Source organism: Borostomias antarcticus (assembly GCF_949987555.1).
Source record: "Borostomias antarcticus genome assembly, chromosome: 6".
In the NCBI taxonomy this organism is placed as follows: domain Eukaryota; kingdom Metazoa; phylum Chordata; class Actinopteri; order Stomiiformes; family Stomiidae; genus Borostomias; species Borostomias antarcticus.
The window spans coordinates 22271300-22297284 of NC_140239.1; the positions used below are offsets into that span (position 1 = coordinate 22271300).

At 41.1% G+C, this 25985-nt stretch overlaps 2 protein-coding genes across 2 annotated transcripts in view; one reads left to right on the forward strand and one right to left on the reverse strand.

Moving 5' to 3' along the window:
- Nucleotides 1–16202, forward strand: part of xrn2 (5'-3' exoribonuclease 2) — a 28709-nt gene extending 12507 nt beyond the window's left edge. Inside the window, exons 19-31 of the mRNA XM_084439401.1 lie at nucleotides 338–445; nucleotides 585–674; nucleotides 778–850; nucleotides 2293–2376; nucleotides 6327–6424; nucleotides 6516–6595; nucleotides 6726–6782; nucleotides 8228–8296; nucleotides 8568–8696; nucleotides 9239–9360; nucleotides 13710–13770; nucleotides 15162–15342; nucleotides 15527–16202. Coding sequence (XP_084295527.1) covers nucleotides 338–445; nucleotides 585–674; nucleotides 778–850; nucleotides 2293–2376; nucleotides 6327–6424; nucleotides 6516–6595; nucleotides 6726–6782; nucleotides 8228–8296; nucleotides 8568–8696; nucleotides 9239–9360; nucleotides 13710–13770; nucleotides 15162–15342; nucleotides 15527–15589 — 1215 coding nt within the window. The 3' untranslated portion in view covers nucleotides 15590–16202. The remainder of the gene's footprint in view (nucleotides 1–337; nucleotides 446–584; nucleotides 675–777; nucleotides 851–2292; nucleotides 2377–6326; nucleotides 6425–6515; nucleotides 6596–6725; nucleotides 6783–8227; nucleotides 8297–8567; nucleotides 8697–9238; nucleotides 9361–13709; nucleotides 13771–15161; nucleotides 15343–15526) is intronic.
- Nucleotides 16203–17170: 968 nt separating this feature from the next.
- On the reverse strand, nucleotides 17171–18392 carry nkx2.4b (NK2 homeobox 4b; the record flags this gene model as incomplete). The annotated part of the gene is made up of 2 exons (XM_084439971.1): nucleotides 17171–17832; nucleotides 18029–18392. 2 exons carry the CDS (start codon nucleotides 18390–18392, stop codon nucleotides 17171–17173), a joined length of 1026 nt encoding a protein of 341 aa, XP_084296097.1.
- Nucleotides 18393–25985: the final 7593 nt, after the last annotated feature.

The following is a 25985-nucleotide window of genomic DNA, read 5'->3' on the forward strand; positions in this document are numbered from 1 at the left end:
CTAGTAATAAAGTAAAGCTTATATATAAATATATAGGCCTATATAAAGCTTATTTCAGTGTGCAGACAATTTTTTCGTTTTCATATGTTATGTTTGATCCAGCACCTGCACTACTATGATGTGTGTGCATTCCTTTAGTATTTGACCAGGTTTGTACATCTGCCAATTTTCTCTTTCAGTAGCTGTACTTTGTCCTGTCGTGTTGCCAGTCATCAAATAAAATATGAATGTGAATCTCAAACGAATGGGCTTTGCCTGAGTAGTAATCAAATCCGGACGCATCTTTGGATTATTGCTGTGGGAAAACTCATTAAGTGCATATTTTGCTGATTGACAGGGGTGTGCGTCCTGGAAGTGGTACTTCCCTTTCCACTATGCCCCATTTGCATCAGACTTCAAAGACATCAAAGGCATGTTCACCGAGTTCGAGGTTGGGACCAAACCGGTAAGAATGGACAGAAGGCTTCTCTCTCCCTTTCTCTCTCCTTTTCTCTTTCTCTCTCTCTCTCTCCTTATTTTTGTATTCACCCCAGTTGTCCCTTCTGATTGAAGCTTGTTTTATTGTCTGTCGTTGCTGTGTGTAGTTCAAACCCCTGGAGCAGCTGATGGGTGTGTTTCCTGCAGCCAGTGGAAACTTCCTGCCCGAAACCTGGCAGACCCTCATGACCAGCCCAGTAAGTTGCAGTGTGAACATCACTATTACAGTGTAAAATGTTTATTTTTGAATGATCAGATTTAGTTTTCGGTTCACTCTTGACATTCTGCTCGTTTCAACAGGACTCCTCCATCATTGATTTCTACCCTGACGATTTTGCCATCGATCTGAATGGAAAAAAGTACGCCTGGCAGGGTAAGACTTTGCTCATCAAAACAATCCACTCCTTAACCTCACTGAAACAGATAGTAAACAATAGACAATGCTAAACAAAGCATTTGGAAATGTTGGGGGAACTATAATTAACTAAGCCATCAATAACTTCACGTTGGATTTAGAGTTAATCACACTTTGAAAAAGTAGTTCACCACATCAAAACGGCATGAGATGGAGCAATTTTATCTAAAGCTGAAATCCTATATGATAAACAGCAATGGCAGATTGCCAAAGAGTCACACTTTGAAGGGATAGCAGAAGTCCCGCTTTATTGATTTATATCGGGAGATATAATAGTATTTTCACATGGTATTAACAAACAACCCCATTGGTATATAAATTCCAAATGTGTTGTGATGACTGACCAATGGGGTTTATTGTTACTGTTGCTTGAACACTCATATTCATCTTATCTTTGGATCTTCTGTTATTAAATAACAATTATAACTAGGGCTGGGTTTAAAAAAAAAAAAATTTTATCGATTCATGAATCCCCAAATCTATCTTTTATTTAATGAATTAATGAAGGAATGAATAGTTCATTAATTCATTCAATGATTCATTCATTCATTCATTTTTGGAAATCAGTATCGATACCCAGCCGTAGTAGGCCTGTTGATGTGTTGCATAACTTGGCAGTCATGTAATTGAGGTTACAGCAAAAAAAAAAAAAAGTTTTAGTAACACTAACCAAATCGATATTAAATCGAATCGAATTGAATCGTGATAATTGATTCTGAACCTTGTGAATCAGAATCGAATCGATTCTTGAAATTCGAATCGATACCCAGCCCTAATTATAACACATTTGTAAGCTCTAAGAGCTTTATGGGAGACAAACAAGAGATCAGATGTGAAGGCATGTTTTGCAAATGAATTAAAGTGTATGGGAAGAAAAATAGAGACTGCATGTAGGAACTCCATCTGATTGATGGGATTCTAAAGATATAAGTATAGCTTGGTGAACAATCACTTTAATTCATTCATTTCACATTTTGAATGGAAGATGGAAGATAAGATCCATAAAACTGAATAGGAAATGTACATTACTGCAGTACAGGTCTGGCAGAGCATCACCACAGAAGTTTCCCAGCGTTTTGTGATATTAGTGGGTCATACATTTCTGGCAGTTATTGCATACAGGACTAGTGCCCAATTATCAAATATGACTACTATATTATACATGATGTTAATCTGCCCAAATTCTTTTACACCCTGAATTGTGGCGACTAATTAGGCGACTAGACTAATTTACCTGATGTGGATTAAATTCCCTCAAATTAAAGATGAGTCTGCACTTTAACCCCATAGTCATTAGAGATTATGGAGCCAAAACAAAAAAATATTGTTTCACTGCCCAAATGCATTTGGTGTTAACTGTTGGTAGCCTGTATTTCAATGTTTTTCTCTTTTTGTTGAAGGTGTGGCCCTGTTGCCCTTTGTGGATGAGCGCAGGCTAAGGGCAGCTCTAGCAGAAGTCTACCCTGACCTTACCACTGAGGAAAGTAAGTACTGTGACACACGTAAGTTTTTAACTACTGCTTTCAGATTTAGAAAAGAAATGGCTAAATACAGCTAAATTAGTATATGCCATTCTATTCGAAGGCCTGTTTCTAGACCCTTTGACACCAACCGAGGGTAGTCCAAACTTTAAAAAGAAAAGGAAGTTTGCACACTATTTACTCCAGTCCACTTTTCATAGAAAAACCATTGTTTCGATGCTCAATGTCTTTGTCAGGCTACACAAGACGACTGTTCATAGAAACAGTGCTATTGTATATATCGAAATGTATTTTTGTGCGTGGCTGGAAGCCAGCGCACCTAGTATAGCATTGTTTGGGTTATCACTCAGTAGTCCCAGCACACAAAAATCAAGAAGAACATCAAAATCAACCCGCCGATCTCCACTGCACATGTAGAGTAGTGGTCAGAGCATTGGACACCCGGGAGACTGAGGTTCAAGACCCGGTGGGGATGACTTTATGGGACTTTACCCCAAAACTCCACACATTCATCCTTTCACTCCAACTAGGGCTGTAGGATTGTATCGATACAACGATGCATCGCGGTACGTAGTCTCGCGATACTGTATCGATCTTTCAGCCCGGAGTATCGATACAGCCGGGCGCTGTAAAATAAAAAAAATAAAAAAATATTTTTTTTATTCTTTTTATTCTTTTTAATTTAAATTTTTAAATCCAGTTTAAAAAGCATATTCTACAATATTAAGTTAAAAAAGCATATATATAAATAATTTTGAAAAACCATAAATACTACAATGTTGACAGTTTAAAAAGCATGGATATCAAATGTAAAATATTTATTAGCTAGCTCTCTGTCCAGTCATTGAGTTTGAGTTATCTATATAGTGCATTTGAGCCATTCAGTTTTCAGTCTTGAACACTTAAAATCTTTCAGTAAATGATGTGTGTATCGCAATAAGTATCGTATCGTATTGTGACCTCTGTATCGTGATACGTATCGAATCGTGACCTGTGTATCGTGATGCGTATCGTATCGCGAAATCCAAGATGATATACAGCCCTAACTCCAACCTTTTTTTCCCTTACCTAAACTCCACAAGTAGAGTAGTGGTCAGAGCATTGGACTCCCACACGTGACATTCTCAGAGATTACTGTCTACTTGCTTCACTACCTAAAGGGAAGTGCACACAGCAGGTAATGACTTTTGTCCAGAAACAGAAGTTGAACCAATTGCAGCAAAATAGCTAAAGTTACAGGAATCATCAGTGTAACTGCTTTAGCCACTGACCACTACCAGTAATGTTATGGAAGCTGCTGCTAGTTGTGAGCTCTGGCTATCCAGCTCTTATTGTGCTGGATTAGAATTGGAAGCATTGGAACTGATGTGTCCAGCCGACAAGACTTATCTTAATTTATCAGACTTTATTTCATGTCATTTCAATTCACAGCTATTTTAGTGGCATGACTAGCTTCTGTTCTACCAGTCCTGAACAGAAACAAGCCAGCCACGCACAAGTGTTTTTCTTTCTCCTCTCCAATTGGTAACAAAACTCAATTAAATCTTTGTCACATCCAGGGGCGGCGCATGCACTTGGCATACAAGGCAATTGCCTAGGGCGCCGAGGCACTAGGGGCGCACAAATCTCCGCTTCAAGCTTGCAGAGCAAGCCCATTAATGTGGCTTGTTCACCTACAATGCTTTCGAGAAACTCAGCCAAGTTAAGAAAACAGGCTACTCTAATCCTTAGATAAGATTACTTCACGGCATGTAGCTCGGGAGGTAGAGCAGTCATCTGGGGATCACAAGGTCCCCGGTTCGATCCCAGCTCCCAGCATTGTGCCCAAGTGTCCTTGAGCAGGACACTGAATCCCAAAATCGCTCACATGTGGCATGGTGGCGCAGTACCTAGAACTGTTGCCTCAGAGCATGAAGGTCTCCAGGCCTTTCTTTGCAGAGTTTGCGTGTGTACAAGGGTTTCCTCTAGGGCTGGGTTAAAAAAATCAATGAATCGATTCATGAATCCCAAAATCGATCTTTTATTTAATGAATGAATAAATGAATGAATGAATAGTTAATTCATTCATTCAATGATTCCTTCATTCATTCATTTTTGGAAATCAGTATCGATACCCAGCCATAGTATTGATGTGTTGCATAACTTGGCAGTCATGGAATTAAGGTTACAACTAAAAAAAAACAGGTTTTAGTAACACTAACCAAATCGATATTGAATCGAATTTAATCGTGATAATCGAATCTGAACCTTGTGAATCGGAATCGAATCGATTCTTGAAATTCGAATCGATACCCAGCCCTAGTTTCCTCCCAAAGAACCCAATACGAAAAACATGCAGAAAAACAGATGTCCCTTACCAGGACTTGGACTGAGCCCTTGGACTTGGTCCCCAGGTGCCATGAACCATGGCTGCCCACTGATCCTGGCTGCCCCTGGAGGAGGACGCTGGGATGGGATAAATGCAGGGAACAATTTCTACCGGCGCCCCCCAAAAGTTGCATGTGTGTGTGCGCTGTATCACCGCTCACTGTATGTCATGTGTGTGATCACCATGTGGCCAAATAAAGAACCCCCCCCGGGTCCAGTAATTTCGATTTTCAGTTGGGTGTGTTCGTTATCTTGTTTTAATTTGGGTATACTTTGACCCCTTCAATTCATCCTTACGTCTTCGAGCGGTTAAGGCATTGCAGTAATGATCTGTAGTCCCGGGTTCACGTCCCAATGAAGATGTTGTCTTTCTTTAGAGAACATTGGCTCTTCGTTACAATGAGGAGTCAAATCACTTTTAGATATCAACTTGGATATCAACTTTATTTATTTGCTGTTTAGGCAACCAATATTATCTTAGGTTTCTATGCATGTAAAACAAGATAAAGTGATTCATGTGGAACAAATCAGATAAATACTGTACTAGGAAAAGTTACATTTTCTTAGCCTGGATCCTGTGGTATTACATAAGTCATATGCTACCTAAAGCTGTGACGCACAGCACAAAGAAAAAAAATAACCCAGTTCGTCCGTAATAAAGCGTTGATTAAGGGGAAAAAAAACGCTTTCGGTATTGTTTGGAAATGTTATTTTAATTATAATGATCGTTAACATTACCAATGATCGATTCAGGGATGTGCCTACAATTTGCAACCCTACTCGAGATATAGCCCGTAGCTGCTAACACACTCAATGGATCTATAGGTGCATAGACAAAATCCCTCAAAAACACCATAAACTCTCGTTTTCAAAGACAGGAATCTCACAAGTGGTCACTGGTGTCCTGACAAAAAAAAATGCCACAAAGTATGCGATCAGGTTTTATTTATCAATTAACAAAGAACGATTTTCACTCGCAGTACATATGTATGTAAACTTCTCTTTGAACTTTGGGAGGTCTTGACTGAGTTTGGAGGCTACCGTAGAAGAAGAGCCGCTTCCCCGTCACAGTCTATACAACAACAACAACAACGTTGAGAAGCCTAGGATTGCTTTGCAGCGAGTATTTCATTGATAGTGTTAGGTAGAAGTGTTTGTTGATCAAAACAAATATGGGACACAGATGAATCTAAATATGTCTGGCTTTGTTGTCAATACAAATCAATGGATATAATATGATCAATAAAACCCGATTTCATTTGACCGGAAGTGGTCATTTATGTTGTGCAATAAGCCTATTGAGCTGTTACCTTTCATTCAGATATCAGTCTCCTTTACTAAAGCACAGATTCCTCTTATCATTCTATATGTAGTTGGTTTAGTGATGAGACTGATATCTGAAAGGAACAGCTCAATTATACTATAGGGAAAGGTGTATGCACACACCCCCTGCCCCAGCTGCAAATAGAACATGTATTGCTCATAGCCCTTTACATCGACAATCACAGTGAATTTACAGCAAGAGGGAATAAGTAAATAATAAATAAGAATTTTAAATAACGTTCATCGTCTTTACTTTTTTTCAGGCAAAAGGAACAGCCTTGGAAGTGATATGCTGTTTGTGGGGAAGTCACATGCTCTCTGTGACTTCATCCAGGAGCTGTACCGTGCAGAATCTCACGAGGTTCGGAAAGTATCCTGACCTAACTTCATTTGGATTTACCCACCTTATAAAAACCGCACACACTTCTCAAACTTTGCATTGCTCTCCTTAGGGCACTGAGATACCTGCAGAGTTATGCCATGGAATCCAAGGTACATTGAATCTTGATGAAGAGCCTATTCTACCAGATAAGTAAGGAACAGCTGCTTATTACCCCCTTAAAAAAATACACATCTGAGTTCTGCTTTCACCAGTTCCCCATCCTTCACTGGAGGAAGTCACAGGCTTTTTATGTGATGTTCCAAACCAATTTTTTTTCCAGGCCAGTGGAGTCTCCAATCCCAATGCTGCGTGACATTGCCCAGAACAGCGCAGTAGGGTAAGGATGCTTTCTTGCCTCTTTTAACTCCTTTCGCTGCAGCTGGTTAACAGGAAGCAGCTGGAATGACATTGAGCTACACTATATTGCCAAAAGTATTCACTCATCTGCCTTTACACGCATATGAACTTAAGTGACATCCCAGCTCCTGAAAAACAACCCCACACCATAATCCCCCCTCCACCAAACTTCACACTTGGCACAATGCAGTCAGACAAGTACCGTTCTCCTGGCAACCGCCAAACCCAGACTCGTCCATCAGATTGCCCGATGGAGAAGCGTGATTCGTCACTCCAGAGAACGCGTCTCCACTGCTCTAGAGTCCAGTGGCGGCGTGCTTTATACCACTGCATCCAACGCTTTGCATTGCACTTGGTGATGTATGGCTTGGATGCAGCTGTTCAGCCATGGAAACCCCTTCCATGAAGCTCTCTACGCACTGTTCTTGAGCTAATCTGAAGGCCATATGACGTTTGGAGGTCTGTAGCGATTGACTCTGCAGAAAGTTGGTGACATCTGACATCTGCGCACTATGCGCCTCAGCATCCGCTGCCCCCACTCTGTCATTTTATGCAGCCTACCACTTCGTGGTTGAGTTGCTGTCGTTCCCAATCGATTCCACTTTGTTATAATACCACTGACAGTTGACTGTGGAATATTTAGTAGCAAGGTTATTTCACGACTGGACTTGTTGCACAGGTGGCATGCTATCACAGTACCACGCTGGAATTCACTGAGCTCCTGAGAGCGACCCAATCTTTCACAAATGTTTGTAGAAGTAGTCTGCATGCTTTGGTGCTTGATTTTATACACCTGTGGCCATGGAAATGATTGGAACACCTGAATTCAATTATTTGGATGGGTTAGTGAATACTTTTGGCAATATAGTGTATGTGCTGACGAATGATTCTGTACTCGCCCCTGTTAACGACAATGTAGGTTTTTCGATGTACTTTACCCATATATCTGAATTTCTTGTCACATGAAGGGCTCAGTTGGCAGCTGTAGAGTTGTATGCTTTTAACTTCACGTTATGGTTTCACACTGAATGTTATTGATCTTAACCATAGATCAGTTATGTGAATTAAGTTCAAATTCCAGGCCTCAGTGGGAGCAGTGCTTTGAGGTTCTGCACCTGCTGCCAAGACCTATGTTGGCCTCTAAGGTCCAGTCTCTTGAGTGGGATTCTGCCTTCCTCATTCGCAGTGCAGACAGGGCAAGACCAATGATAAATCTGTACTGATACAATTTGTATGGCTGGCTTTTAGGTGTCAGATGAGGAAATTACTTATTTTTTCTCCAATCGTCCATGGGGCTGGATACTTATTGTATTGAATTCATTTTAGTGCATTAATATACCTTGTTTTTAATGTCCCAGAGTGGAATTTATTTCATTTATTTTTTAAAGTGAGTGCAGTTAATAATGTTTTTCCTTTACTTGACAGTGTGAAGTATTTGGATCCCCAGTACCCAGAGAGCTATGTGTTCAAGGCAGTTGTCCTTGAAGGGGCTAAGTAAGTTTGTATTTATGTTTTTTGCACATTTATGATTATAACATTGTCTATGTGCTCTTTTGAAATAAACATTTAGATCACTATTTGTGATGCCAAAATGTTGAGTGTATAGTTGTAGTTTAAGGCAATTTCTTTTTGAAACGCTATGGAATTAAATGCATGTTAATTGCATTTTTAACGCCACAACCTTATGAAGAATACCCAGCCAGCACGTTTATTCAGGACAGTAACAGTACCTTATTCTTACCATTGTTCTGACTGTTCTTTTCAGACCCCCTAACAAGGTGCTCAAGCCTGGAGACTGGGAGAGGGGCAACCGAGGCCAGTGGAGGCCCCAGCTGGGGTTCAACTCCAACAGACCGCAGGTCCACCTGGACCAGTCAGCATTCAGGGCCCTGAGGTATGTGTTCTGCCGACTACCGGTGTGTGCACACTACCACTACACACTCTGCCACACCAACTCGTTTCGGTCAGCATTAAATACCCGTATTTGATTATGATCTAAGCTCTTTACTCTTCACATTCATGGAAGTCTGAATTATCATTAAGCAACCTGAATAATTGAACATCTGTCTGATACTGACCATAGCATGTTCAGGAATGAATTATGCATGGCGTTGAAAAAACGTGATGTATTCCAATTTTTTTTGTCAACCAAATCCTTAATTCCGTAATTCAAGCAGTTATTTGCCTTGATGGGGCCAAACGGGCAGGTGCTCAGAGGCTGGTAATACAGAAAATCTGGTATGAATCAGTTTTATAGGAGCAGGATTTCCTTGTCATTGTGAAAAACAACTGGACCCACATTGAGTATTCCTACATCACATAGTATTGTCTAATTCGTACTCTAATGCAATGCAGACATTTCATAAGATATATTGATGTTTAGGATTTCCAGCTGTTTAAGTGCTCTAAACAATGTGTTATGTTTGTTTTTTTCAGCCACAGTGTCAACAGAGGTCAGTCTGGAGGTGGACAGTACAGTAATGCCCCGCCCCCTGGCAACTACAACCAGGGGAACTACCGTCCCCAACACAGGGGCGGGCACGTGCCACCTTTCCCACGTAAGACTTTCGCTCACACAGAAATACCTCAGGAAAAATACACTGCACCATGTTGACCAAATGCAAGTCCCCAGACAAAACCAAATCTCCACCTGCAAACGTCTCCTGATTTTATATATTTGGTTGAAAAATAGGTGCCTCTCTTCATATGTCTTGACTTGGGGTCCCAAACTGCTAAATTGTGCTTTTTAAAGATACCAAGAAAAATGAAACTCCATACAATGAAATGGCCCTTTGTTCCCTGCAGTGGCAACTGGAATAACTTGGGGGGGGGGGGGGGGGGGGATTCTCTTTTCCCAGCACCTAATCATGGGCTCCTGTGTGCCCTGGCCTCAGCCCTGTGGTCCTCTGACGGCAGTTCTCCAATTTGACTTTGATGTACCAATTTGCAAGTTGATGAATAATCTCATCTGGCTGCTGATGGCTTGTGGGGGAGTTGAAGCTATTCTGGTGGCACTTGATGCAAATAAGGGGTTTTGGCTCCTCTGGATTGCAGCAGCGCCTCCCTTGGCCTCTGCTGTTCATTCGTGATGGTAAACTTCCCAATTAGTAGTGTGGAACTTTCTCCATTTTTTTTTTTTAAAGGAAAGAGTTATTTTGATTAAGGCGATCAAGGTTAATGTCTGTCCCATCTGTGATTGTGGGCTTGCGACTCTTTGAATAGTTACTTTTATATTGTCAAGGGATTTTTACATTTCTGGCCTTGTAGTCCTGAAGTGAAATGCAATTACAGATCTGTTTGCTACTGAAATTGAGTTGACATGACACATTCTAATTTCATGTTTGGACAACTCCAATACCTTTGACATATTATACCTTGAGGGGCAGTGCAGGTGCCTTGTTATTTCACTTCAGACAATTTACATGGATTATTTTAGAATGTTTTTATATGGTTTTTGGGAAGCCAATCCATAATTTGAGTTAACTCACATTTCAAGTTATGAAAACAATGAAGTTGGCCTAATTATGGGGAATGACAGGCTCCATATTGCCTATTCGTGGATTAGCCTGTAGGTAGAGAAATGTTAGCATTACCTATGCCTTGAAACACGGTTAACCAGATGATTAGATGACTTAGAAATGGGACATTTTTGGAACGGGAGCTGAAAGGCATGTCTTTGTTCTGCTCACCATTTTTCTCAGGGAGGATCCACTAGGTTGTCAGTAATCACCCAGGCCTGGATGGGCTAGGATGGGCCTTTGTGATGGGGGTCCTGGGTCCCTGTTTGCTGATTAGGTGTTGGGAGACCAGGGTGGTAATGACGCTGTTGAGTGTGAGCCTGCTGGACACACTGGCCCCTTGATAAAAGCCTCCGGGAGGATCCTATTTGATTGAGCGTGGGGTATAGTCTGGAGAGGGTTGAAACCAAAGTTAACTTCTCCTTTGACTATGCTACTACCTCCTGTGGTTATGTGTCAACACGCTGCCTCTGAAACATGCTGGGAGGTTTTGTTCAGCCTAATCAAAACAGCTGGTTTGTAATAACCAACTGGGAGAGACTCTGTCGGTGGCCATTATTGTGCTAACATGTAATGACATTGTGTTGTCAACTTTGTAGTATCGTTGAAGTTTCAGCTTTATCTTTTTTTTTTCACTGGAGGCCTGTGTACTCAAATTGGAGTCGTCTGTGAAACCAGACTGAAAAGAGACAAGATAATTGAAAAAGAATGTGAGGAAATGTCATTTGTTTGGGCCAATTGTTATCCTTTAGGGAATACAGTGAATGCAGCGTATTTTAAGGATTTAGAGCGTAATCCTTTATTGTCTTTTGTGTCACATGGACCAGAGCTCCATAGAGTTCCAGATCATTGTTAATTAAGGAGATTGACAGGTATCTACTTGTAATTCTCGCTTTTGAGTGACTATACTGGTGATCATCAGCAGAGGAGACACGGTACGTTATAGGCTTATAATTGGAGCCAGAGTGGGTGGTCCTCTGTTAAATTGTTTGAGAAGATTGTCGAACATCAAAATCAGCCTACATTACTTGGCTCTGAGGAACTGATGGCTGCCGACATTCTTAGTATGTCTATTGATATGATAAGGGTTGATATCACATGCTGTATCTTTGGTATTAAGTCCCTGCCATCTTTGGTATTAAAGGAGTAGTAAAGGGAAAATGCATGTTTAGCCCTGTTTTTAGGTTACTTATGATCATATACAATGGTTCAGATCAAAACGTTGACAAAACTAGCACTTTTGAGAAAGTTTCTTGTCTTTGAAATTGAGAGTTTAACATATTTTTTTGAATGATTTTTCACGGTGCCCACCCACATCCATTGTATGACCAAAACGGTGGTAGAGCAATTATCAGACATTTCAAAAGTGCTAGTTTTGTCAACGTTTTGATCTGAACCATTGTATATGATCATAAGTAACCTTAAAACAGGGCTAAACATGCATTTTTCCTTGACTACTCCTTTAAGTCCTTGCCTCTTGGATTAAACTGTAGCTACTCAATGACCGTTTAAAAAAAAAAAAAGAAAGAAACAAGCTGGAATTTGACATTCATTTTTTAAAGACAATCCATATTTTCGGTTTGCCATCACCCCCAAGCCTTGTTAAATTCTCTAATCAAGTTTTCAGCACTGGCCAAAGTTTCAAACAACAACAAACATGCTATTTCCAACATCATTGCCATCAAAGATTTTTACACCAGCTCAAATCCCATTTTGTAAATGACAGCCCTTTCTTCACCGAAGTCCTTTTCATCCACCCCTTCAACCCGCCCCTCACCCTCTTCTCCATCTGAAACACTCACCAGGCCTGCCCCTATAAACAAACAGGTCTGAGGCTTGCAGCTGGTCATTGCCTTGGCAACTGCGAATCTGGAAGCTGCTTGCTACTTCTTTTTTTTAAAAAGTGTGTCTTTGTGAAGGGCTTGCAGCGATGGAACCAGGGTACTTGAGTCATCCACAATGCTGCTCGCCAAAGGCTTATTTCATTTTCAGGAGAAGAAATGCAAATGCAGCATTTTTTCTTTTTCTAACCTCAAATCCTATTGTGATTTGATGCTTGAATGGGTTTTATTTCATCATGGCAACTGTTTATTCTGTATCAGAGAATTGAAATGGTTGGTTTTGATATTGGGGTTGACTGAAATTGAGTTGGTTAATTGACTTCTACATTTTATGGCAAACCGTCTCATTTAAGCCTATTTTGGTACAGGTCCTGACAGTTATTTTGCAAATGAAGGTTGCAACAGGTTAAACTGTCAGTCATTGTCTTAAACAAGACATGGATAATTTGTTGACTGGACTGCATTTTTTTAAGTCAGTGTGGGTTGTGCAATATGTGGCCTTTAGGGGGGCCCCGATTGATCGGCCAGCAATCGGAATTGGATGACATTCAGTAAAAATGTGAAATCGGGGAATTCCAATCATGTTTTCTAGTCTAGATGTTTTCTAGTCGATCACGACAATCGGATCAATGACGACCAACTCATTGTCAAATGTGCATTAACCTAAACAACGTGAGCCAATTCATTACCCTAATTAACCTAAAACATGTCGCTGTGGAACTACTACAATGTGTGAGACATGCTACTGTATCTGCAATGTATGCCAGGACAAAATAGCCTACCTCGTGGGGGAAGCGAGAAGTACAAAAAAGTTTTAACACAATGCGCGCACAGTCTCTCCCACACACTCTTCACTTCCCTCTTGTCTCTCGTACTCCTGTCCCCAGTCCCAGGCAGCGCGTATGTGTGTGGGTGAGCAAAAATAGAAGCCAGACTGAGAGAAATGTGTTCCCAGATGGGGATTTCAATTCACTTGCAACTAACGTTAAGTTGGTAGCCCACGCTCGTTCACTGGCATCTCTGGAGTGAAGTCACTGGAATGTAACTCACTTCTGACTCCGGATAGTGTACAATGTGGTCACTACTCCGGTTATCTTGCATGTTGTTTACATAATGATCAAGTAAATATTGAGATAGAAAAAAATACAATGTGGATAGGCCTTCTTTGGGCTCAATTTGATGGCTGAATGTAATGGATATGAATACCGTTACCCCGGTTATACCTCGATCGGTATCGGCAGGGTATCAGCCGGTACTGTATGGCTCTCAGACGATCGGTGATTGGTATCGGGCACAAAAACCATTATCGGGGCATCCCTAGTGGCCATCCAAAAAGACATGTAGATAACAAGGAAGCTCATTGTGAACATATTTTTTTTAAATCTAATAGTCATTATGAAACATCAGGTTAGGATTAACTTGTGGTAGATTCAAGTGGCATGTTCTTCCTACAATACATTGTGCCTATATCTGTCTAATATGCTGTTTTCAATAGTAACTTGGTTCAATAGAGAACCACTTTTTGAAAATGTCTTTTGTTCCCAACAGATTCCAGGCAACAGGGCATACTAGGGCCGCCTCCCCCATACAACCCTCAGCAATATCCAAGGTGAGTCTGCTTTGTCCCCTTCCTTTCATTATGTATTGATGTGAATTTCCACTGTTGTTACTCATCCTGGGATATTCCAAATAACTTCATTTTGGATGTAGCGGTGCGTACACCACGCGTACTTCCGTTAATGTATAGTTGTTCCAGCATAAATGGACGATTATTTGGGGTCTTTGACAGTGATATTTATGTAGAGGCATGTTCCATGCAGATAACTCCCCATCATTTCTTATGAGGCCAGCGCCTGCACCATGGTGGAGCTTAGACCTGAATTAAAAAAAATTGGGGCACACTAAAACAAATTTCTCTGGAGGAGGTTTGTGGAGCTTAATGAGGCATCACTAATGCTGTTGGAGCGGTATCATTTCCGTGCTGCGGCCGCAGTGTCCGCACAGACCAGCTATTGATTCTGGCTCCAGACCTCTTGAGGTACTAATCAGGTTCTTTGGTTCAACTTTTCAGGCCTCCCGGGCCCATTGTGTGTCTCTGTCACCTTTAGGTCAGTAGTTATTAGTGGCGACTGAGAACAGTTTCTTTAACTACTTACGACTGGACCAAATGAAATGCATAAGAAGGAACTTGGAGGAGGGATTATGGATTCCACTGCTCTGCTAAGTCTGGCATTGGGAAGAATGTGACATGGTTCAATAATGAGGGATGGTCCCATTTCTGCTCTTTCCTGCTCCATTGTTGTGAATAAGATGAGACTTCATATAGTGGGGTTTGCTTATGGGTTGACACATTGTCGAGCTGTTGTTCATGGAGAGCTGCAGTGTGCTGGATGTGTGCTCATCACACACAGGCAATGCGGTGTCCTCATTTCAGGGATGAGTGCCGTTCAAGCCACATGTAAATATGGTTTATTTCGTTTCATACTATTGCATTTTCTCCAAAGCTTTGTACGCTTAACCACGTGAAATGGGTCACAATCTTATCCCTATATGAATTCAGGCTCCTGGTCTACACCAATTAGCAGGGTTGTTGCTAGGTCACCGTGGTCAATTGAAGGGTGCATCAATAGAACTTGAAAAGCCACCCCCACCCCCCTATTCTTTTTATTTATTTATTTATTTTTTGCTCCATATCAGTCTGACATATTTCACTGAATGGTGGGCGGGACTAAAATAATGGAAGGCCCAATGCTCAACTCTTAGATCAGCAAATGTGTTTCAAAAGAACATAAACTTGTCCAAAATGGAATTACAATGCTGGTCTGTATTCTCAATACTTCATTAAGACTTTAAGTTTGAGTTGCTAACTCATTCATGCATAGTTGTCATGCATATCACCTGAAGCCAATTCGGTTTCGTTTTAGATGGTGATTCAGTTTGGTAGATGGTGATTCAGTTTGGTTTTAGATAGATTCCCTCCTTGACTGTTTGACTATGCAGGCAGCAGCATGTTGGACACGGTTGGGATCGCTCCATGCAGTCCCAAGGGACAGCCTACCAGCAGAACCTGAACCGAGGACGTGGAGGGGGCCCAGGCACCTACCAGCAGCGCTACGACCATCAGGACGACCGTAGGGACAACCGTAGGGACGACCACAGAGGTGACCGGGGCCAACACCAGGTAACTATTTGGCAATAAAGTCAACTTTGTATGATTTCACCTGTTAATGTTCTCCCCAACAATAAGCATACGTGCAGGCAATTTATAGATCACAGATTCTCAGTTTGGACATACTTTGTAGGAGGGGAAGAACTTTGTATATATTGAACACAGACTAACTGCATTTCGGCCTCTCTACTTACAGGGTTACAGCTCTGGACGGAGTTACCCTCTCCCCCCACCTGCCAGGAGGTACAATTGGAGTTAAAAAAAAATTATAATTAATGGAACATGACCTGAAGATTTTTTTCCTTGTCTTTTTCAGCTTATTAATTGTAACATGTTTTCTTTTAATTCTGTTCATATCAAGTTTATAATGTTTGTCTAGGCCTACTATTTTTTTTTATGTATGCCTAGAACTTGCAAAATACAAGCTTCAAAAGACAGTTGTGTCATTGTCTGTTTATAAAGTAATAACATCACTTTTTAAAACATCTACCAATACTAATCAGAATTGTGAATTCATCCACAGTATCTCCATTGTGTGTTTGCATAATATATCCTGACAAGCACCTCTAAGTTCATATATGTGAAACATATATTTAGTGAATTTGGTTCTCTAAAACGTTTGGTCTTCGATGGCATGTAATGGAACATTTAATAGCCTTTTACTTGTGTTACTTGTGATTTAAAAGTGTAATAGAGGACATTGTCGTCTTTGATAATTGGTAAGTTAACTATTGCATTTCAGTTTTGATAAACATCCCATTTTATCTGACTTTTTTGAAATGTGTACTGGGCCCTGCTCAGCATTTTTGGGTGTCAAATGTTCACACTCTGTATTCGGACATAACTGTATGCAATTAAAATGATAAAGAACTACCACAAGGTCGCCTGTTGAAGCCCCAACATTGGTATTTGACTAAACCTGAATACAAAGCCCCCATCCGCGAAGGAATAAAAGTATAGGCTTTATTTACTTCAAAGGTTAACTCCGTTCTGATGTTATTTTTGTCACGAAATTCGAGTGTTGCAAGCCCACTGCGACGATGTTTAGTTCTTTCTCATTAGTTTACGTTCTGATTTCAATAATCTTGCGTATTGAAGTTTATCTTAAACGCACGGGTCCAAAATGTTTTCAGTGGAATTAATTAGTCCGTTCACCGTCAGAAAATTGGCATATTTATTAATTTGCATGTGCACATTCTCCGTCAGTTTCCATAGAGCTGTGAGAGACTTCATCTTGAATTGAAATTAAATTGTAAATGAAAACACCAAATTACAGATTACAATTATAAGATATTTTACAAGGTATTGAAGATAGTGTAAGAATGTGTTGTAGGCCTATTCTCAATCATATCTTACCTGCCACAATCAACATAGTCTCTAAGCAGAAATCCTCAAATTTCAATGATATATCAAGTTTCGACTGGATTGTTTTTTTATAGGCCTGTATGTGCAGCAGCAATCACATTTTTGTAATTTACAAATTAATCTAACAAATATTTCGTTAAACAAATACATAGTGACATGAAATTTCACTTGGCTATATACAGTTCAGTTTCGTTAATCAAAATATTTTTTACAGTAGGCTATTCTGTTTAATAACATCCTGGTGTGTCCTTGAGTGATCATTTCACATTAAAATGCCCATTGATCTCATCACCGATTCCCAAGCGTATGAGATTTATTTTTCGAGGTACCAGATGTAACATGCATGGTCGACAATTGGCCATCTCAGAAATGTCAAGAAATGATGCTTCGTTGTCTTCGATGCCACCCACGAACACTGTCCTGGTGTTTTTGTTCCCCCTTAACTTCTTCAGAGTGAAGATATAAAACTATTATCCTACCAAGTTCTGCCATAAAGCAGGTTTGAATTAATCATGTTATTGGTGTATTCAATGAGGGCCGCGTCTGTCTGAGCCATGTTTATCTGGCTGTGTAGAATAGGGGGACTGGGAGACATTTCCTCAAGTTCTTCAGAAGATAACGGATTCACCTGCTGATTCTGATGAAGATTGACCGCACTGCCCGATGCTCCCACCGCCTCGCTTGCACTGTTCTGCTGGTGCGCTTGCTGATGACTGGGAGTTGGTGTGCTGGATCCGTTCTGACAGGGCTTTCCATCTTTAACGAGAACTGGCACGGCCACCCGTCTGGGCGACTGTTGCTGAGGGCACGCGTTACCATTTTCCTGTTGCAACTGCTGTGTAGCTTTGTCCTTCGCCTGCCGTTTCATTTTATATCTGTGGTTCTGGAACCAGATCTTGACCTGGGTCGGCGTGAGGTGAATCATGCTCGCCAGGTGTTCCCGCTCGGGCGCCGAGAGGTATTTCTGCTGCTTGAACCGCCTCTCGAGCTCGTACACCTGGGCCTGGGAAAACAGCACCCGTCGTTTTCTCCTGGGCGCAGCGTGTAAGGCCACCATGGACTTGGTGGCGTCCATGCCTGCCAACGTTCCCATCCCGGCCATGTTCATCCCAGTGGAAGCCCCCATGAATCTAGAAACTTGAGTGAAGATATAGACAGTTAGATGACTTATGAAAGTGCGTAAAATTAACGTGCGTAAATATAGTGCTTAAAAGCTGTATGCGCATTGTTTTGGGATATTTGCGCTTGGTATTTAATGACTCCATTATGCTTACTTAGCCTATATTAAAGCCTCATTTATTAATTTAGGCCAAGAATAATCATTTTAACTTACTTGGATAGCGGGGCTCGGTGTTTGCGCTGTACCATGCAGTTGCTGCTGCGCCGTTTCTCACCGTTTCTTGGTACGACGGGAGGTCTCCCATGTTACTGATGCCCCCGTTGCAGTATCCTCCCATGGCACTGGAGAACTGAGGGACACTGTGTGGCATGTGATAGGTGGCCGCCACTGCGGTGTTGTGGCCCAATGAGTGTTGCTGCATGCCCGGTTGAGACACCTGAGTTTGTCGGTATGCGCCAAGCGGAGACGCGAGGTTCCCTGTGTTGTCCATGCCTCCAAACTTTCTGTAGGTCTCTTCGATTGGGCTCAAAATATCTGTCACTGAGAACGGAGTTGAGTGCTTTGGGCTCAAGGACATGGTTTAGCCCGCAGGTGAATTTGCTGAACGCGGAACAAGCCCGTGGTGCTGTGTTCCCCTCACTGCTGCAGGACAGCTACGTAAGAGTACTTGTGGTCCGTCTGAGGTATCCAATTGATCGCCTTGGAGAAGGAGGCGAGCCTTGGACGCTCTTATCTTGGGTTTACAATGCCAGGCGCCAGGTTTACGACAAACATGGGGGGCGGAGCAATAATGAGCCGAACGAGCCAACAATGGCCATTGACATTTTACTAGGGTAATTCAGGCAAATATTACTTTTTGAGCTAAGATAGCAAGCTGCTATTTCAAGTATTTACGCGTTAACTAATGCGTTATTTGACATATCAATAGTAACTCGATTTAAGGGCTTCCTAAATTAAATTGGATCTGGGCTAGTAACCCAGGCTATATGAATTCATGACTGTAGAGTAGACCAGACACTATTATGAACCAGCAACAGAAGTGCTAGGCTATTTCTTACCATTTCTCACAGATGGTTGCCTTTATTGTACTACAACATTATTATACTACAACAATTTTATTATACTACAACAATCCTCCCTCCTAAGCACTTATTGTATTTCATTATATGGTATTACACTGTATTTTAGATTGCTATTCTTGCACTTTGCCTTCAGCACTAGATTATGCTCTTAGTCACTTGTTTTAGAGGGATGATGCACTTATGAGTTCTGGCAAGTAGTAGTACATTGGCTTTTCCTATGACTAATGTATTGTGTCTGTCTCTTTTGCAGCTGTAATTCTTTTAAAATGTTCACAAAAATGTTTACGCTCGACTAAAATGTAAGTTGTACCCATCTCTTATTAATATTTTTCTACTCATAATCCATGCCAGTATTAATAGCCTATGATGTGGTATCAGAACAGCCTGAACTTTAATCGTGTTGGTATACACTTGATTTAAAACTTCGACAGCCAAAGGCAGCGCAAACGTCATTCATTGAGCAGATTATGCTACTAGTAGGCCTACCTATAGGCAGATGTATAGGTTAGTCCGTTCAATGCCCATAAAGAGGCTGAACGCATGCTCTGTCGCATATTAACTTTACCGTGATATATAAACTAGTTGCCGTGCGATGTATTTCCTGTAGACCAATGCAAATTAACCAACCTCTCAACCTCGTGGACGTCTCAGTCAGAGGGTATGGCTTGGGGACTCAAAGCACGCTGTCGCTTTGCCTGCTTTCGAACCTTGGCAGAGTCAATAGTGGTGGGCATTCGATAACGAATAGGCTAACGAAGCATCATGGGTTTGACCTTTTAATGAAAATCTGGATTGTGCCAACCAGTTCTGTAGGTAAACTATTTACATTCATCATCAAAGACATTTGCTTTTTGTGACCAGTGAAACTGAATAGTGAAAGGCCTACGGAATATGCGAGGCATAGCCCAGGCAAGCCTAGGCTACCTGAAATGCCTGTGTGATTAATTCAACCGGAAATTCTGTTTACATGACTCCTTTGTCAGTTATACGTTTTGATGTAAAATTATGTTTAAATCACTATTGATAAATAAGATATTTACTGTTAACGTAGACTAAGTTGTAGCATATTAGGCTAATCAATTCACCAGTATTGAAATGGGAATAACCGCAGGCTTACACTGGCAAGGCTCGTTGAGAGAAATTATTGTTCACATCGAGCCATGCTTAGCCGTCTGTATATTTAGTCTGTAGCCTCCATGTAGGTTGGTTGATAAGCACAATAAAAAGCACAATAGACCGTTAGACTGCAGAATTGTAGATTTTTAATTGCGCTAAATATAGGCTACTAGGCTAATTAAAATAAGGTTTTATATAATTTATTTTTCCCTCACTCTGTTGATCCAAATAGGGCTTAACAGGGATATATATGACATGCAATTGGTTTTAAATTAAACTGTTCTCCATCGAAACAGGCTTTTATGGATGTAACCATTTTGAGGAAATAAACAACTAGCTTATGTAATGTAGCCTATAATTTATCCACGATCCGACGTCTTTAAATGGATTTAATATTTTTTTAAAGGGAGTACTTGGTGCATTTGCTATCAGCGACTCGGTAACACGAGAGACATTTGGAGAGGTCAGAAGGGTTTGTCCGCTTAGCGTGAGGGCCCGGGTCCTGAACCGTTCCTGTTGCTGCGCGAGAGATGTAAGTGGAGCAAATGAGCCCGTGCCGACACACGGCTACTGTGTAGCCTAAGCATGACACAACTTTTATGTAATCACGAAGGTATTCTGATAGACAAGACGAGAGAAATGTTTACAGGGACACATTATTTCTCCTGTAGCCTATGAGCCTATGAACACCGCATGTGTTCATATTTCTTAAGTGCTCAAACTATGTGTGATGGAACAGGAAAGTTCTTAGCACGACTAAAAGCCAAGAGAACAAACAGACGATTAAAGATTACCTGAATCCTGTTGCATGGGATAGGCGACACCATTCTTTGGGCACACACGAACCTCCAGGTAAGGTAGCCTACGCATTGAAGCTACTTTGTTTGGTCAGCTAATAGGCTATAGGCCTAGTCCAACTGAACAGCAGGTTTGGCCGATTGACGGGCAAAAATTGTAACAGATATTGCACAGGTTAGGGTCAGGCCTAATAACGTCAATATCCGCGCCCAGTCTTTCTCCTCTTATGTAGCCTAATTGTAATAGGCATACCTTTGCACAAAAACATATCTTAAATATCTGCAAGCCTGACTTTACTTTAAATCTACGAGACAATACCGTCCAATAGGCCAGTAGGCTACTTTAGCCGTGCTTATAGGCTGCATCCAACGAAAGATGATAATGATGTCAACTAGGCTAAATGGTAGTACAACCAAATGATGAAAATGTCTGTATTGAAAAAGTTTTTCAAACTCACCTAACTTTGGAACTTGAACACATTTTAATGAGTAGTCTACAATAGCCTAGGCTACAGACAAAAGACAGGCCTATTACCGAACAAAATCTTTTTAGTAAAATAATAGATTGGCAAGACCCGTTCAGCGATTATAGGCATATGCCAATAGGCTATGTGCTGCCATACATACCACATATAGGCCTACATTAAGGCAGGTTAAACTCTTACGGATTCCGTAGGCTATACATTTTAGGCCTAATACATTATTGAACAAATGACAGCTCAGTATAAGCCATTCCATTTTATGATTATATGAATATTGTCTCTGCAGTTGCTAGGCCTATCAGTAATAGTTGACATTGATGTAGCATTCAGCTTATTCATTATTTTACTTCTTCCATATAGGTCTAGTCATGTCCCTTCCATTTAGGCCTATATTCAGAAAACTAACCAGGTATCATTTCTCATTCCAAGGACGCAAATCGTCAGCTGAACAAAACAAAGGTCTTACTACATCCAACGACAAAAGTGAAGCCTCCTCGAGCTCCTGTCATCCACTCAATATTCTGTATTCAATTACTATAATGAAATGGTGCTAATATGTGGGGTCTGGGTGTAAGAAATGGACGCCATACTAAAATGCAATTTTGATGGCAGTCAAAGATGTCTGTTCAAAGAGAAAAACGTTTATAGCCGAGATAACCTAGGCTATAGCCTATAGCGCAAAAATTAACATAGGCATAGGCCTAGTTGTATTATGATAGGCCATGACAACGGATAGTATAAAAAAGGTAATCATGGCATTATGCTCATGAGTCTATGTCTCGAGACAGTTTCTTGGTCCAGTTTCCCATGAGCTCAGATATACCTATTTGTGTTAAGCAGAGAAGAACATACTTTCTGTGTTTGGACATCAAGGCAAGTAATTAGGCTAGTACAGATGGGTGCCTGCGTCATCCTTTATACGATCATACAGATGGTTTGTATGAATCTCTTATAGGCTATTATGATAGCCTAGGGTAGCCTATACCCTATTGTGATTCTCTTTTAAGACTTCATGGTGGTTATATCTCCTTTAAGACTGCAAATAGTGAGTCATAATAAATAATTTATATCAAATATTATTTATATAAACAACTGTGGAGTAATGATTCATATACAGGACACTATTAATAGTGTACAAGCAGTGTGGTTTTTTTGTGGTTGTCCTTGTCAATAATTCATGTTTAATGCGTTTTATAACGTGTTATTTGTTTATTAATGTATAGCTAACATACAGGTATAGTCAATATTCAGCTAAGTATATACTATAGGGTATTAAGCCTCTACCTCGTTAAAACATTTTCCAGGCGCTTGCTCTATCATTTTGTTGAGAGAGATTAGGGGTAGTATTTACATGAGTGTCAAGGTTAGTGTATATATATTTTAAAATTAATGTCAGGGTTATTATATGCCTTTTTAAATTAATGTCAGGGTTATTAGGCTATATGCTATGGAACTTTTTTCCTCTTTTCCGTGAAGCACATTGTGTTGGCTCTGTGTATGAAATGTGCAAAATAATAAAGTTTGATTTGAATTCTTCAATGAATATGAACATGTGATCTATGAATTTTCTAAGGGCCACTTGCCTGGAAACATGAATATGCAGGCATCCATATAGAGAACAAGAAAGATCTTGGGGAGAAATCACTTCAGTGGACATGGTTGATCTTTACCCTGGTGTGTTGTGCATATACTTGAAATGAGCTGTGATTGTTTCTTTGATGTAAACCGATGTATCATCTGTCCCAGTTTAGAGTTTGCAGATGCTGAGGGTAATATGACAGTAGTTGTCATCGCTCTTAAACAGCTGAGCCCGTGTGGGTTTGTGAGGGTTCCAACATAACTACAACAAACCTATGATTTGATGAGGGTATCATGATTCTGTTATGTTTCATAACAGTGCAATCAGTTGGGAGATGTTGATATTTCAATCATGGTATTCATATGTGATATGGTTTGCTACTGCTACATTCAGTTGACAATAAGGACAAAGTATCCACTACCAAGTACATAGGCATAGGCACTTTCCAGTGTTGATGTCTCAATTAAATTGATTTTTTCCGCTCCATTCCTTTAAGCATATGTCACAGTTCGTTTAGAGAACCAGACAAACACTTGGGGCTGATTGCATTTTTATCTTAATCCCCCATATCCCTGTCTGGGATGACTTGAGAAAATTGCCCCTCAGTTTATCAGCAAATGTGAGTAGGAAAGTGAAATGTGTGTATCTGAAATGAGAAAGACATTGATATTACCGGACTAATCATTCCTGTGTCCTCTTTTATGTAAAGACCACTACAAAGCCATTATGGTGTGAAAAGACGTGTTTTATACCCACCTGACCATTTTCTCCACATCTGTCTCTGAGACCTGTCATTAACACTGGAGCTCTATGTAGGGTGACTTTATTGACTGGCCTCTTTGTGTTATACATGAAAGCATTATCTTCTGACAAAGATCCTCTCCGAATCATCTCTGACCTCTTCATTGTATATTGCTTTCTGAAATTGGTTCTGTCCTCGCGATACTTTAAGAGACATTCCCTTTGTAGACTCCTAAATGACCATCATTAGTCTGCACGCAAATTGAGGTGTAGTTGGTTTTACCTCTGTTGTTTTTAAGATGTGGGGTCACCTACCATACAATCAAAAATAGCATAACAAAAGGCCACAAGGCTGCATGCTACACTTACCTCACATGTGTCTACCATTGGAAAATATCAACACATTTTGAATTGGGGGGGGGGGATAAAATTATATATATATGTATATATATATATATATATATATATATATTTGATTTAACATTCATAATGTTACATTGTGGAACAATCTGGAACTATCTTAATATATGTCTGTATATGACATCTGTATTTTGCCCATAGATTCACCACTCTTGCATTCCCCCCCTCAGTTTTTCCATCTCTCCACCTCTTACACTCTCTCTCCCCTGCACCTCATTCTCTCCCTCCTACGTTTAATCCCCTGCTCTTGTGAGGAGCAATAGGACAAGCAGCTGTGCTCCCGCGGCTCTTGGAAAGGCAGCCACTCGAACCACTCACAGGAGGGGTCCAGACCACCTGGCTCCTGGGCAGCCAGGCTTTCAGTAGAGAGAGTAAGCCAGGACAGAACTCTGACTAAAGCCAGGGAGGAGTGGGTGGGGGGAGCAGGCGGAGGGAGTGGGTGGTTGGGGGGGCCGGCATGACCTCTGACCTACAGAGTCTACTGTCCTCCCAGCGTGTCTCCATATATACAGCACACACACACATATATATATATATTTAGTGTTGTGTTATATATATGTATGTACGTATATGTGTATTACACAACACAAGACTAAATGCATACTGCATAATGTGCACAACAGAAAGGCCATGATGATGCCACTGTATTGTTGCAACCTGCATTTCCATATTGCATGGCTGCTACAGTGTTCCTTCCAGTGTGCCTTTGATCAAGGTTGCATGGTGAAAACCCTCCATGAGGCAAAAAGCAATGTGTCCTCCACCTCTGCATATAATGCACTCTATGGCTGGAAAAGCAGACTGAGAGTTCCGCTGCCATTCTGCCAACATCCATCTGTGTCTTTCCTCAGGTCTTGTGGTCGAGGCAGTGACTATATGCAATTCATCTTTAACACAGAAACTCCCCAATACAGTGCGGTATACACAACCTGTCGTGACTTATTTCTTTACTGTAGCATGCAAGTGAATTAGGATTTAGGGAAATTCAAAGCTCTGTTGTTTAAAATGTATAGAAAGCAAAAATGGCACTATAGCAGGTTTTGCTCTACAAGTAAATTCTACAAGCACATTACTCAAAATGGAGGCTACTGGACTAATTAAAAAAGCTATGGTCAAGAAGCTTAGATGTTGCAGGCTGGTTCCATGTCCGAGTCAGACTCTGCTGAAGAGCTCTTGAGAGGGTGTGGTGTCAGTCAGGCAAGACCACGCTTAGACAAGAGGACCTGGATCTCTAGAGTGCCACCGTGGGATTATCAAGCGCTGCTGACCAACCCACCTGCCGCTGTGGCTCAGAGAGCATGTCTGGTAGGTATGAAAGGTGGAGAGGGAACTGTGAAAACACAAGGTCACTCCATTTGTCCAGGGATGTTTTGGAGGACAACACATGCCCCACATAATGCCCCACACCATGTGGATCCTGAAGGTCTGGAGTATGGAAACAGGGCAGATGCAGTGGTCCTTCACCTTAGGGTATGGTCCTGCACTGTATGATACCAAGAGTTTATCTCTTGAGTTGTGGCATGAATCTGGTTATGTTTTCTACAGCATTAGGCATCAACTGAGACGGACTACCCTGGGTAAAAAGTGACCTCAGCTCATTTGTGTATTATGTATTGTTAGATTGTTATTGGTGATGCTCAGAGAGCACAGGCCTCTGTATGCATTTTGTGGCTCTGTGTGTGCCAAAATGTAATGGGTTCTAAATTGGTCCATGCTACACCCCTCCATCAAGGGGTGTTTGGGCGGTTCATGGACCTACCCGTGATTCGGATCCACTCCAGAATTGAATGGATTCTTAGTTGATCCATGCCACACCCCACCACCGAGTTTCATGAAAATGTGTCTGATAGTGTCTAAAAATGAATGGAGGTGAATGGCCGGCCGTGTTTGGGCAGCTCCTGGACCTGCCTTGTGATTTGGATCCGCTCCAAAATTTAATAAGCTCTAAGGGGT